The sequence below is a fragment of the Crocodylus siamensis genome, chromosome 6, assembly GCF_052110815.1.
Source record: "Crocodylus siamensis isolate JL-2025a chromosome 6, ASM5211081v1, whole genome shotgun sequence".
NCBI classification, from domain to species: domain Eukaryota; kingdom Metazoa; phylum Chordata; order Crocodylia; family Crocodylidae; genus Crocodylus; species Crocodylus siamensis.
Genome location: NC_143400.1, coordinates 4,222,244 through 4,236,018, shown reverse-complemented (window position 1 = coordinate 4,236,018; position 13,775 = coordinate 4,222,244). Strand labels below are relative to the sequence as shown.

The following is a 13,775-nucleotide window of genomic DNA, read 5'->3' as shown; positions in this document are numbered from 1 at the left end:
GGTGGGGGGTCATCCCAAATGGCTCAGTTGTGTGCGCACGAGTTCCAGATGCCAGGGGGGTGGGGTGTCCGTGTCCCAGGTGTCTGGGTTCTGGGGGGGGCGGGGGGGTGCATAGGTGCCCATGTCCCAGGCATGTGGGTTCTGGGTGTGCAGGTGTGTGTGTACATGTCCTGGATGCCCGGGTTCTGGGTGTGCAGGTCTGTCCCAGATGCCTCGATCCAGGGTGTCCTGCAGGCGGCAATGCCCCTCACTCCCAACCCGCAGCCCCTCTGCTCTGCCATGCATGTGGGGGCACCTGGGACACGAAGACAGAGTAACGCCACCAGGGTGTGCAGCCTTGCACCCCACACTGGTGCCCCCCAATCACAGCATGGCCTTGGCAGGGATTCATGGGTGGTCACCTCACAGCCTGGGAGGGAACCCAGACCTCCGGGCTCCTGGCACCCCACTGCCTCACCAATACAGCCGCTGGCAGCAAATCCTTTATTAGCCAAACACTGGGGAGGGGCAAAGTGCCAGGGGGGTATGCCCTGTGCCCCATAATACATGGGGGGGAAATCAGTCAAGGGCACTAGCATCCATGGAGTCACCTGGGGAGAGAGGGAGAAAGGTCAGTGCCACCCAAAGAGACTCTGCTCTGCCAGTGCCTGTCACTCCTGACCTGCCCACCCAGCCCTGCCAGTGCCCCTTGCTCCGGACCCACAGCCCCTGCCCCAGCCTCCTCTGCTGGGGTGCTACAGCCAGGCCCCTTAGTGCAGACAAGGAGGGGCCCCACCCACCCCCCAGCAGGAGACCCCAGGGGCCCGGGCTCCTTCCCCGAGCAGGGAGAGAAACCCAGGTGTCTTGGGGCAAGGCGGTGTTAGTGGAGAGGGGGACTCACACAGCTCTTACCCAAGGCAGGGGGGGGGGTCATGGCCTCAGGCTGGAAAAGAGGGGGGGGCAGGTGAGTGCTGGGGTAGCCCCACCCCCTTCAGGGATGATCCTGCCCCCTCTCCTGGCTCCACCCCCCGACTCAGATGGGGCCAGGGGCTATGGGTGGTGGTTGGGGGGCTGCTGGAACCCTGGGATGCATCTTGGGTGCGGGGGAGTCCTCCTGGGTGGAGGGTAAGGGATGTTTGGGGCACCCCCCCACCCCCAGGGCAGTCTTGTGGGGGAGGAGGGGAGGGAACCCGGGAGTCTGGTGGTGGGGCTGAAACCCTGGCAGCTGTGGGGTGGCAGAACCCAGGCACCGGGGTGGGGGGGCAGGGAACCCAGGGGTCCAGGCATTGGGGGGAGGGGGGGAGGTCTCAGGGGGTTGTTTGGGGGAGCCAGAGGTGTCAGGGGCATCATTTGAGGCGGGGGGAAGTTGCCGTACCGATGGGGAAGTAGAGCGGCAGCTTCTCCTTGTAAATGGCCTTGTCCTTCTCCAGGAACACGCACAGCAGCAGGCGCTCCACCTACAGGACCAGGCGTCCGGGAGAGCAAGAGCCTGTGCCACAGCTCCCACGTGTGCCCTGGCCCATGCCCCTTGCACGCCTGTGTCCCTGCAGCCATGTCAATGCCCCTCGTGTGTGCTCGGTGGCCTAGCTCACACATCTGCACAGGCCTACATGGGCCCTTGTAAGCCTGCTCACACGTACAGGGTCCATGCTCAACCCCCGTGCCTTGTGCACGCTTGTTTACACTTGCAAGGGTCCATGCTCACCCCTGTTCCTCGTGCACGCCTCCTCACACTCACAAGGTCTCTGAGCAGGCGTGCTGGAAGCACAGGGAGTGAACATGGGCTCACTCTCCATGCCTCTTGCACACTTGCTCACACTTGCACAGTCCATGCTCAACCCTCCATGCTTCTTGCAGGCCTGCTTACACTCATGGGGTACATGCTCACATCCCATGCCCCTTGCATGCCTCCTCCCACTTGGGGTCCATGCTTATGCTCTGTGCCTTGCATGTCTCCTCACACCCCAGGGTCTATGCTCACTTTATGTGCCTCTTGCATGCCTGCTCACACCTGCAGGTCCATGCTCACCCCCCCCCCCCACTTGCTCATGCTCACAAGGTCTCTGATCATACATATGCCCCTCACACACTCACCTTGTCCTTGTGTTCCTGCAGCCACTCCCGTAGCGTGCCCAGCACCACCTCAGCCGCAGCCTCGTTGGGGTAGCCTGGGGTGGGGAGAGGGCAGAAGTCAAACAAGTGGGAGGAGCCAGGGCCCCCCCGCCCTGGTCCAGACCCCAAGCCCCCACCCCCTGAGACTCACCGAAGACCCCAGTGGAGATGCAGGGGAAGGCCTGGGGGGATAGATACGGGTCAGAAGAGGCAGCTGCTCCCCCAGCCCTACCCCCAGGAAACCACACCCACCTCTCCATGGGACCATGTCCACCAAAGGCCTCTCCCCCTCCCTGGAGACTCTGCCTGGGAAGCCCCACCCCCAAGGCCTACCACAGGACCCCACCCTCACAGGCCACACCCCCTTCCAGGAAGTCCCAAATGCCATCCCCTGTCTGAAGCCCCACCCACCCCTAGCCCCACCCAGGCTCTACCCTCATGCCCCCACCTGGCCCCTCCCCTTACCACTGAGCGCAGCCCGCATTCCTCCACAAGGTGCAGGCTGTTACTGTAGCAGCTCCGCAGTGCGGCCTCCTGCGTGGGCCCAGGGGGGCCCTGGCAAATGGGTCCCACAGTATGGATCACCCCTGCGGGGGACAGGCAGGCATGAGAACCCAGGAGTCCGGGGCAGCCCCACATTCAGCCCCAGAAAACCCAGGTGTCCGGGCCAGCCCCCCCGACATCCAGGCCCAGAGAACCCAGGAGTCCCACCCAGCGCCCCCCCCCCATCCAGCCCCAGAGAACCCAGGAGTCCCACCCAGCACCCCCCCATCCAGCCCCAGAGAACCCAGGAGTCCCACCCAGCGCGCCCCCATCCAGCCCCAGAGAACCCAGGAGTCCCACCCAGCGCCCCCCCATCCAGCCCCAGAAAACCCAGGTGTCCGGGCCAGCCCCCCCGACATCCAGCCCCAGAGAACCCAGGAGTCCCACCCAGCGCCCCCCCCCCCATCCAGCCCCAGAGAACCCTGGTGCCTGGCCCAGCACCCCCATCCAGCCGCCCCCCAAAGAAGCTAGGTGTCCAGGCCCAGCCTTGACCCTCCACCCTGAAAACTTGCCCCACGACCTGGTTGAGAATATTGTATGCAAGCATGCATGGACACGTGTGTGGGTGGGTGTTCATCTAGGACTGCATGGCCTCACATCACTGTACACACACAGAACCCAGTTGTCTCAAACAACTACACACACACACACGCACGCACACTCAGATCCCAGACATCTCTCTCCCCCTCTCTCTCTCTCACACACACACACACACACACACACACACACACAGCTGGGCACCAAGCTGCCACCAGGTGTCACTGGCACACTGTGGACGCGCAGACATGGATGGACTGGACCCATTTCAGAGTCCAAAGCTGGGACGCCTGGGTTCTTTCCAGCTCTGAGAGGGAACTGGGGCCTAGGGAGTGAGAGCAGGGAGACTATGAGTGTGTGCACATGCGCACATGGACCGGAGTGTGCTCCTGTATCAGCCATGTGTGTTGCGTATGCACTGGAGTGTCTATGTTACACATGTGCCCATGGTTGTGCACACATGTGCCACATGACAGCTGCCTGGCCCAGGGCTGGGGAAACCCCCATCCCCTCCCTGGCTCTAGCCCCCCATGGGCTCACACTTCCTTTGCACTAGTGCAAGGGATTTGCACAAGGGGGCTGGGCTGGCAGGGACCAACCTTTGCTGTAGGAGCGCCAGGAAAGCCCTGTCACACTCACGAGGCCCTCACATGCCTGTGTACACTCAAGTGACCCCTCACACCTGTGCACACTCATGTGACCCCCTTGCACACCTGTGCACACTCATGTGGTCCCTCACACACCTGTGCACTATCATATGGGCCCTTGCAAACCTGCTAACATGTGGTTCCTCGCCTGCCTGCTCTCACATAGTCCCTCACACACCTGCTCTCATATGGTCCCTTATACTGCTGCTCACACTCACATGCTTCCTTGCACACCTGTTCACTAACATGGTCCTCCAAACACCCACTTGCACTCACATGCTCCCTCACATTCCTGCAGTCCTTGACATACCTGTTCACACTCACACCATCCCTTATCTACCTATTCACACTCCCTAGCAGGCCCACTCACATTTGTACACCTGTTCATACTCATGTGGTCCTTCACATCTCCACTCACAGTCATGTGGTCCTTCGCACACATGCTCACACATGAACCCTAGTATGTGTTCTCACACTTTCACGGTCTCTCACATGCCTGCTCACAATCCCATTATTCCTTGTCCACTGCTCACAGTCTCATGGTCCCTTGCACACTTTGCATGGTCCCTAGCACACCCACTCACATGGTCCCTTACACACCTGCTCACACTCATATGGACTCTCACATGTCCGCTTATCTGTGTCCCTCATGTCTGCTCACGCTCATGTGTCCCCTCACAGTCCCTTGTACACCTGCTCACACATGATCCCTCACATGCTCACTCACACTCACTTTCTCCTTGTTCTCCTCTCCTGAGTCCTAGCACAGTCCAACACCCCCTCAGAGCTCCCCTTCCTCCAATTCACAGTTGGGGAAACTGAGGCAGGGGAAAATTCAATGATTCCAGCCCAGGGCCCCAGGCAGGGAAGGAGCATCAGAGCCAAGGCTCCTCACATCCCAGCTCCTTCCTGATCTGCACCCTGGTGTTGGTGCACAAGCAGCGTATCACACACATGGTGTGTCACAAATAGCACTCCATACAAACAGCGTGCTGCACAAGCAGTGGGTTGCAGAAGCCATGTCGCACAACCCTTGTGTTTCACAACCTGTGTCCCGTAAGCAGCTTCTCACACAACCAGTGTGCTGCATGGGCTATGTGTCACACCACCACCGTGCTGCACAAGCTATATGCCCCCTCCAAAACACCTCACACAAGCAGCATCACAGAACCAGCATGTTGTACAAGCAGTGCATCAAACAAGTAGCATGTCACACAAACTGTGCCCCCCATGCATGCACACTGCCCCCTGTGCAGTCTCACTGCCCTATGAAGAGTCACACTGTTCCCCTGTGCATGCACACTGCGCCCCATGCACGTGCACTGCCCCCTGCACTCACACAGTGCTGGCAGGCGGTAGCCACACGTGATCTTGGCCTCGCCGGTCTCGCACCCGCTCAGCGAGCGACACTCCTCCTTCAGCAGCTCTCCGGCAGCTCGGTGAATGCAGCCATCCACTGCAGGCAGAAGGGGAAAGGGTTACCCTGGCTCCACCTGCCTCCCAGGGGACCCAGGACCCTGAGGCCCAGCCCCCCTCCTCCCCCCAAGGGAACCCAGGGGTCCCAACTCCCAGGCACCCTGCTCTGAACCCCCAGACCCCACTCCCCTCCCAGAGAACCCAGGCGCCCCTCCACACACACACACTGAACGTAGGTATCCAGGCCACACATGCATGTGTGCACAGAACCCAAGTGTCCGGGACACGCAAGTACACTCCGGTGTCCCACACACCCTGCTCTGCCCCCAGCCCTCCCTACTGGCAGCCGCTCCGACGGGCCCTGCGCCAGGCACTGCCTCCCATCCATCACCAGGCCCTAATGGAGTCGGGGCAGGAGGAGAACCCAGGCGTCTGGGCTCCTGGCAGCTGGCCCCGCCCGCCCCCCCATGTTTGTTTTTCACCACCCATGAATCATCCTCGCGCTGGCAGTGCCCGGGCCCAGGGCCAGCGGGCCTGAGAGTCCCCCAGCCCGGTCGTGGGGCAACACGGGCCCCCACTCCCTCGCTCTTGCACCTCAGCCCCACTCCCCGCCCAGAGCTGGAGGGAACCCAGGTGTCCTGGGACTCTGTCCACGGTGCCTTGCTGCACTGAGCTACTCGAGGCCTTTTTGGTTTGCATCGGACCCAAAGCACCGGTGTCTTCTGGCAACACAGGGTGGCTTGGGGTACAGGGGACGGCACAGGTGACCTGAGATGGGCCTGATCCTTCCTTCCTTCCTCCCTATTAATAACAAGCAAACTCCCTATTTCTCACCTGAATGTTTTCAAGCAGGTCTGAAATTAGCCAGTCAGCCAACACACTTCCCGCTTCCCAGCAACGCTGTTGAGGCCGACCTGAAATCAGCCAAGCAACGAACCAACCAAGCAACTAGCTAAGCCACTAACCAACTAACTAATGAACTTCCCCAAACTTTTGAGGCAAGATCTGAAACTAACTAATTAACTAACACACACGCATATTTCTAATTTCCCAATGAAATATTTGAGGCCGAGCTGAAATCGGCTGGGCTCCGAGGGCACTTGTACACGTTACGCGGGGTCTGAACAGCGAGTCCTGAGCAGCCGCTGACCAACTAACTCCCCATTTCTCAATGAACCCCTCCCAGCAGGCCTGACACTAGCTCCCTCCCTCCCTCATTCGCTCACTCCCCATTTCTCAGTGAACATTGCAGGGGGGCCTGGAATTAATTAATCAATGGATTAATTAATGAATTAACTTCCCATTTCTTGAGGTTCCCTGGCCAATTTCAGGCCTTTCCGCCTTCCCCACTTTGCCTCAACGACCATCGTTTCCTTTTCCAATCACAACGACTGTCATCAAATTAATTGCTCTTGTATGTAAATCGGGGTGGGGTGACGGGGTTATGTACATATGCCCCCGCACCCTGGGAGGGGGGTCATTTCTGGCCGGTTTCCCTGTGGACGGGTTGGAGGCTTTGGTATTAATCAGGAAGGGAAAGCAATTACCAGGCCCTGCTAATCCCAGTGAAACGAGTAAGGGATTACAAGGGGGGAAATGGGGATGGTGGGAATAGAGAGGCCTGGGGTCTCCGCAGCTCTGGGAGGCGGGGGGCCGGGGGGGAGGGCCTGGGGGGCCGGGCGCCTGGGGTCTGGCGCTCGGGGAGGACGTGGGAGCTGAGCAGGGGTAGAGGCCGCACACCTGGGTCCCTCCCTGCAATCCTTAAGGATAATCCCAACCAGCCTCGGCCGCCCTCGGGCAGCCGGCTTAGCAGAGGTTCATTAAACTCCTAGGATGGCTGCTGGGGGCGGGGGGGATGCTAATCGCTGCTAATCCCCAGCAGCTGGAGTCTTGGGATGGAGCGGGAGGCAGAGGGGTGGAGAAGACAAGATGGCCAACCCTCAGGGGAAAAACATGGCTGCCTCAGGAGGGGTAATATGGCTGTTCCTAAAGGAGGCAATATGGCTGCCCAAGGGGGGAACATGGCTGCCTTGGGAGGAGACCACGTGGCTGCCTCATGAGGGGGCAAGGTGGCTAACCTTGAGGGGAGGAATATGGCACATTGTGAGGGGGGCAATATGGCTGCCTTGTGAGGAGGCAACGGCTACCAAAGAGGCAGAAATGTAACCCCCCCAAAGAGAGCAACATGGATGCCTGGTGAGGAGGCAACCTGGCTACCACAAGGAGGGAGAAGCATGGCTGCCTTGTGAGGGGGCAACATGGCTGCCCCTGAGGGAGAAACATGACTGCCTTGAGAGAGGTCAACATGGCTGCCCCTGAGGAGGGGGACATGGGTGAGGGTTGCGGGGGAACATGGTGGGGCTGTGAGTGGGCAACATGGCTGCCAATGAGTGAGATACAAGGTCGCCTTATGAGAGGTCAGTGTGACTGCTCAAAAAAAGGGAAACATGGCCGCCTCACGACAGGACAACATGGCTACTGCTAAGGGGGGCAACATGATTGCGCCTGAGGGGAAGAAGATAGCTGCCTTGTGAGGGGGCAACATGGCCACCTCTGAGGAGGGGCCCAAGAGAGAGGGAGGAGGGCAACGCGGTCCCCAAGTGAGGGGTGCTGCAGCAGTGGGGGACGGGTTGTGGGCCATGCAGCTCTCACCTTTGCCACGACGTGTGAGCAACCCCACGCGAGCTCCTAGTGTGCCATTCGCACACGCTGGTGAACAAGCAGGACCTATCTTCCCCCCCAAAACAGTGCATTTGCCTCTACGGGGGGCTTCCAACACACCTGATTTACTCCAGAGCAGAGTAAGATGGTGTCCCCCCCCGAATCCTGCCCCCCCTCAGTATGTCCTTGTGTGGAAGACAATGAAGCCAACGCTGGCATTTCACAGCCTTAAGAGTTGTTTTGCAATCAAATTAACGAGTGGGGGCTGGGGGGAGGCTGGGGGGGATCGTGCTAATGCACTCACTAAGTGCCATAAATCTCAGCGCCGCATTTGCCCGCCGTGGCCTTCGCAAGGAAAACACCCCATCCATCACCGCCCGGCGCGGGGGACGGACCGAACATGGACAGACGCTGCACAGACCCCCCAGGCTGGGATGGGGGGGGTGCTGGGCACTGTGCAGACCCCAGGCCGGGATCAGGAGGCACCAAGCACTGAGATCAGGGGCATTTGATGCTTGATCCAGTCTGGGATCAGGGATCAAAAGGCAGGCAGGTCCCCAGAGCCATTTACAAGGCTGTCCCTTTATTTGTTGGGGGGACGGCAAACCCTTAGTGGGTACAACCCTATGCAGGATGCCAGCTGCATAGCCCTTTCAGCCCTGCTTGGGGCCTGAATCCCCTTGAAAATATCATCTAAACCCCTTTGAAAAAAGCATCTCAACCCCTTGGAAGCTAATAGCCAACCCCACTTTGAAAACAGTGTATACATCTCTGTGAAAAATTCATCTCAACCCCTTTAAAAAACATCCAAACCTCTTTGAAATTACAATCTCATCTCAACCCCATTCCCTGTGTCCAAACCCCTTAGAAAACAGCATCTAAACCCCATAGAATATAGTGTCTAACTTCTCTTTGAAAATAGTGTTTAAATCCCTTTGGAAAGACCATCCCATTCCCACCCCATGTTCAAACCCCTTTGAAAAAGTATCTAAGCCCCTTTGAAAATACAGTCCCATTTTGACCACATTCTCCATGTTCAAATCCTTTTGAAAACAGCATGTAAATCCCTTTGAAAAAGTGTCTAAACCCCTTTAAAACTGCATCTAACCCATTGAAAGTAGTGTCTAAACCCCTTTGGAAATACTGTCCCATTTGCACCATGTTTCCCGTGTTCGAACCCCATTGAAAATAGCATCCAAACCCCTTTGAAGATAGTGTCTAAGCCCCTTTGAAACTACGATCCTATTTTCACCCCATTCCCTGTGTTCAAACCCCTTGGGCTCTTCCCCAAGTCTCTCCATTTCTGAGCCTTTAGTGACCTGTCGGTTCTATCCCCTCCTGGGGATATTCTGAAGCCTGGAGTGGAGGGAAAGGGACAAAAAATGGTCCCAGCCCAGATGCTCTGGGGTATAAATCTCCCACGAGGGCTTTTAAGCCTGGGCTGTCACCAAGCTTTTACGAGCTGATCCGTGCTCGTTTGTGAGGAGAAAAATTGATTTTCTCTCCTCTTTTCCTCAGCGCCAGGCTCTTCGCTGATTAGAGTTTCAAAAAAAACCCCTCCACTGAGTGCGGTGGCTTATATCGAGCCAGGGAGGAGGCGGTGGGGGGGATGCCTGGGTTCCAGCACAGTGATGGACCTGAGGTGGCCCCCCACCCCCACCAGAGCTAGCCATATCTGTTACACTCAGGCCCGACACCCATCCCAGAGGCAGGCACAGCCCAGCGCCAGGTGTCCCCAGCCCCTGATAGGCAGGTAGATGGATGGATGGATGGATGGTAAGATAGGTAGGTGTGTTTTATAGTAACACAGGGGGGTGTGCGTGTGCGTGTCTTAGACACCTGGATTCTGTGATTGTGTGTATGCCCAGATGGCTAGGTTGTGTGTGTGTTGGGGGGGTGGGGGGAGGGAGATACCTGGGTACCTGGGGAGGGTGTATGTGTGTCCTGGACACCTGGGTTCTGTGGGGGTGTGTGTGTTTGTCTTGGATGCCTGGGTTTGGTGTGTATGAGTGTGTGTGCTGTATATGTGTACCCAGACATTCAGGTTCTGTAGGTGTGGGATGCCTGGATTCCGTGTAAGTTTATGTCCTGGATGCCTGGGTTTTGTAGGTATGTGTCCCCCAGACACCTGGGGCGGGGGTGTCCTGGATGTGTGGGTTTGGTGGTGTGACTGTGTGTGGTGCACGTGTGTACCCTGACATCTAGGTTCTGTATGTGTGGGATGCCTGGGTTTCATGTGTGTGTCCCCTGGATACCTGGTTTCTGTGTGTCTGTGTGGGGCACCTGGATCATGTGTGCACGCATGTGTGTATGTGTGTGTCCAGGACACCTGGGTTCTGTGGGTGTGTGCATGTGTCCCGGACACCTGGGTTTTGTGGGAGCATGTCTGTGTGCAAGGCAATGAGCCACATTACATATATGAGGTGGTCAGGCTGTCTGCACCTGTGATTGTGAGACCATGAGTGTTTGATCACGTGATCCGGCATGCATGTGTGTGAGCAAGCATGTGTTCACAGGGGACTGTCATGCCCTTGGAGGCCTTCACCCTGCTCTACCACTGACACCCCTAGCCCCTCCCCTCACCCCCTGCACAAGGGTTTGCACAAGGGTTTGCATGAGGGCTCACACTCACCTCCACCTCCACCAAGCAGGGTGCTGTTGGCTGTGGGGACAGAGAGAGAGAGCAGGTTAGTGAGGGCACTAGGGGAACACTAGGGGATGTTGCCCCCCCCCCCACCCCCACAAGGCCTGGTTCTCTCCAGCTGCGGGAGGGAAGTGGGAGCCAGGGAGCGAGAGCAGGGGGATCTGGGAGCCCAGATGCCTGGCTTCCCACCCCACTCTGGAAGGGGATCTGAGGGGAAGCGGGGGGGAGCTGGAAGCCCGGATGTCTGGGTTCCCGTCCCCGCACCGCTGTGTCCCATCCATCACAGGCACTTAGCACTGGCAGGCTGCCTGACCCCACTGCTGGGGTCCCTGTAGAGCCGAAGCTGTTTACACATAGGCAAGGAGCGGGGGGAGGATAGTAGTAGCAGTAGCTGCCCCCCACTCCTGGCCCTAATCCTGCCCCCCCAAACCATGATGCTGCCCTACAGGGTAAGTGGGAGCACCTGTGGCAATTCACATGGGGAGGGGGGCAGCAATGTCCTCCCTCTACTGATGGCTGGGAAAACTGAGGCAGGGAAGAAAACAGCGGGGCAGGAACCCAGATGTCCAGGCTCCCACCCCTCTGCATCGTCCATCAGGCCCCACTCCAGTCCCAGAGATGGGACAGACCCCAGGCGTTCAGGCTGGCAGCCCGCTCTGCTCTACCCCTCCACCGCTCCTCCCCTGCCCTGCCCGCCCCTCCCCGAGCTGGAGAGAACCCCGTGCTGGGTTCCCAGCCCCTCCTGCTTTACCGCCCCCAGCTCCCACAGCTGGAGAGAAGCCAGGCATCCGGGCTGGGACCCAGGCCTGGGCCTGGGGGGATCTGGGATCACTGCGGTGACGTTTTGGGGGGGGGGTTCTGAGGTGATGCGATGAACTGTTGCCAGGGCAACTCCCCAGTAACAGGTGTGAAGCCATCAGCAAATTGTCAGGGCATGGAGGGAGGGAGCAGGGGAAACCCAGGAGAGCAAGGGTGGTGGGGAGGGTAAGGGGACCTGTTATACCCAGCTGCCAGCACCCACCCCAAAGCCAGCCACAGCCTGTCGTGCCCAGCCCCCAGCGCCCACCCCAGAGCCAGCCACATTGAGGCTCCCCAAATTACAGCAGCAGCTCATTAACATGCAGAAGGGGCGGGGTCATAGAGGAGGGGGGGCAGGGCTGTTGGGCTGTAATACAGTTGCCCCCCAAACCCCTGGCAGCCTGAGGCACAGTGCCCACAGAGCAGCCCCTGAGACCCCCTCCCTTCCCTGGCCCTCCTCTGTTAATTACCAGGCTGCTAATGAGTTGGCTGCAGTTCAGAAGCAGAAGGAAGCCAAATGAGCTGGCGTGGGTTCAAGGGCAGAGGCGGAGGGGGCATCTGGGCATGGCCTGGACCTCTGAGGGCGAAGATTGGGGCACTGGGCACTGCAGGCAAAGACTGGGGGGGCTGGGTGCTGTACAGATCCCCCCCCCCGCCCCCAGGCTGGGATCGGGGCATCAGGTGCTGCACAGACCCCCTAGGCCAAGGTCGGGGGTACTGAGTGCTATACAGATCCCTAGGCCAGGATCAGGAGCACTGAGTACTCTATAGACCCCCTAGGCCAGGATCAGGAGATGCTGGGCACTATACACTCCCCCTGGCTGAGCTTGGCGGGTGCTGGACAGACCCCATTTCACACTCACTATGACCTTCTGTGGGTGACGTGCCTCTTGCTTTCACTCACCAGGGTGCCAGCCTGGAACGGGTGCTGCCCAGGGAGATAGAGAATCTCCCTTCCCCTCCTTGCAGTGTGGTGGACAGGACACACAGCCCCGCAATACCTGCTGTCACCACCAGAGGGCAGCACAAGCCCCTGCTGCCCAAGTTGGAAGATCCCCTTCGTCCTGGGTACATACAGGACCTCTCGCCCAGTGCTGGGGTGCAGCTGGCTCTGGGGAGCAATGGGGACTGGGTATAACAGGCTGAGTCTGGCTCTGGAGTGGGCATAACAGGTGCAGCTGGCTCTAGGGGGTGCCGGGGACTGGGTACAACAGGCTGTGGCTGGCTTGGGTGGACACAGGCTGGGTACACAAGCTGCGGCTGGCTTGGGGGGCGCCAGGGACTGGGTATAACGGGGACCTCCAAGGGTGGGGGAGCTGAGGGGGAGCCACCCTGCCCCAGCCCCCCAGATTGTCACCTCAACAGAGCTGAGACCTGGGGTACTTGCTGCAGGCCACACCTGAGAGGGGGAAGCAGGTGAAAGACCCCGGATATCCGGGCTCCTGCCCCCCTGCTCTCCCCCCCCGGCCCCCACCACTCTCCCAGAGCAGGGAGAGAACCCAGGCGTCAGGACTTCTTATTCATCCCCTGGCAGGGATGGGGTTAACAGTCCGCTTTCGGGGGGCTGGAAGCCTGGCAGCCTGGGTTCTCCCCCCACTCCTGGGGAGGGGGGTTAGGAGCTGGGGGGGCCCGCTCTCCAGGGTTCTCTGACTGGGGGGAGTGGGGGTTGGAGGGTTAGAGCAGGGGGAGCTGGGACCCCAGCCTGGGTTCTCTCCTCTTCCTAGCTCTCCCCCATCCCTACTTCCTTAATTCACTCCCCCCCAAGCACTGATTTACCCCCTTGGCCCTGCCCCTTTCCCCCACAGGGGCGGGGGGCTTGGCACTCCCCCCATCGCTGCCATCTTGGCTGCAAAGGGGGAGGTGGGGGGGGCCTGGTCCAGCGTTGCCAGGGCGATGAGAGGCAGGCCCCGGCAACCAGAGCATCCTCCCCGGCAACGCATCCGCCCCCCCCCAGCCTCCCAGCTGCCCCCAGCCCGTGTGCACGCGTGTGTGTGCGTGTGCACACCCCAACCCCCCCAGCCAGACCCCACCCCCAGCTCCCCCCACCCCCTTGGCCTCCCAGTCCCTCCCATTTCCCCCAGCATCCCTGTTGGACTGGATTCACCTGCGCTAGCCGGAGCCCCAAACTTTGCCCACCCCAGGGTCTGTCTCCAGCTGACCAGGTAAGACCCCCCCAGACCCCCCAAGTCTCCCGGACGCCTGGGTTCTCTAGCCACCCCCTCCCTTAAAAAATAGCCCCCCTCTCCATCTTTCCACCCTGGCTCTGACTTCATGGCAGAGAGAGAGGCGGGAAGTGGAAGACACCGAAGGAAAATGTAGCTTGCAAGCAACCCCCCCCACCCAAAAGGGCTCTTTTGAACCCAAAATGAGAGGATTAAAAGGCACGCACACCCATTTTCCCCTCCCCCACTCTTCTTTCCTCCACCCCCCTTCCAGGA

The 13,775-nt window shown here is 59.4% G+C and overlaps 1 protein-coding gene across 2 annotated transcripts in view; it reads right to left on the bottom strand.

Moving 5' to 3' along the window:
* Positions 1 to 469: 469 nt before the first annotated feature.
* MACROD1 (mono-ADP ribosylhydrolase 1) overlaps positions 470 to 13,775 on the bottom strand; it is a 60,385-nt gene continuing 47,079 nt past the window's right edge. The window contains exons 4-11 of one of the 2 annotated variants that reach the window (XM_090055126.1): positions 10,528 to 10,557; positions 5,158 to 5,274; positions 2,557 to 2,678; positions 2,243 to 2,273; positions 2,074 to 2,147; positions 1,355 to 1,436; positions 892 to 922; positions 470 to 590 (exon numbers count right to left, since the gene is read on the bottom strand). In XM_090055126.1, the coding sequence (XP_089911252.1) occupies positions 918 to 922; positions 1,355 to 1,436; positions 2,074 to 2,147; positions 2,243 to 2,273; positions 2,557 to 2,678; positions 5,158 to 5,274; positions 10,528 to 10,557 (461 nt within the window). In that variant the 3' untranslated portion in view covers positions 470 to 590; positions 892 to 917. The remainder of the gene's footprint in view (positions 591 to 891; positions 923 to 1,354; positions 1,437 to 2,073; positions 2,148 to 2,242; positions 2,274 to 2,556; positions 2,679 to 5,157; positions 5,275 to 10,527; positions 10,558 to 13,775) is intronic. The other variant, XM_090055125.1, reaches the window with a different exon arrangement.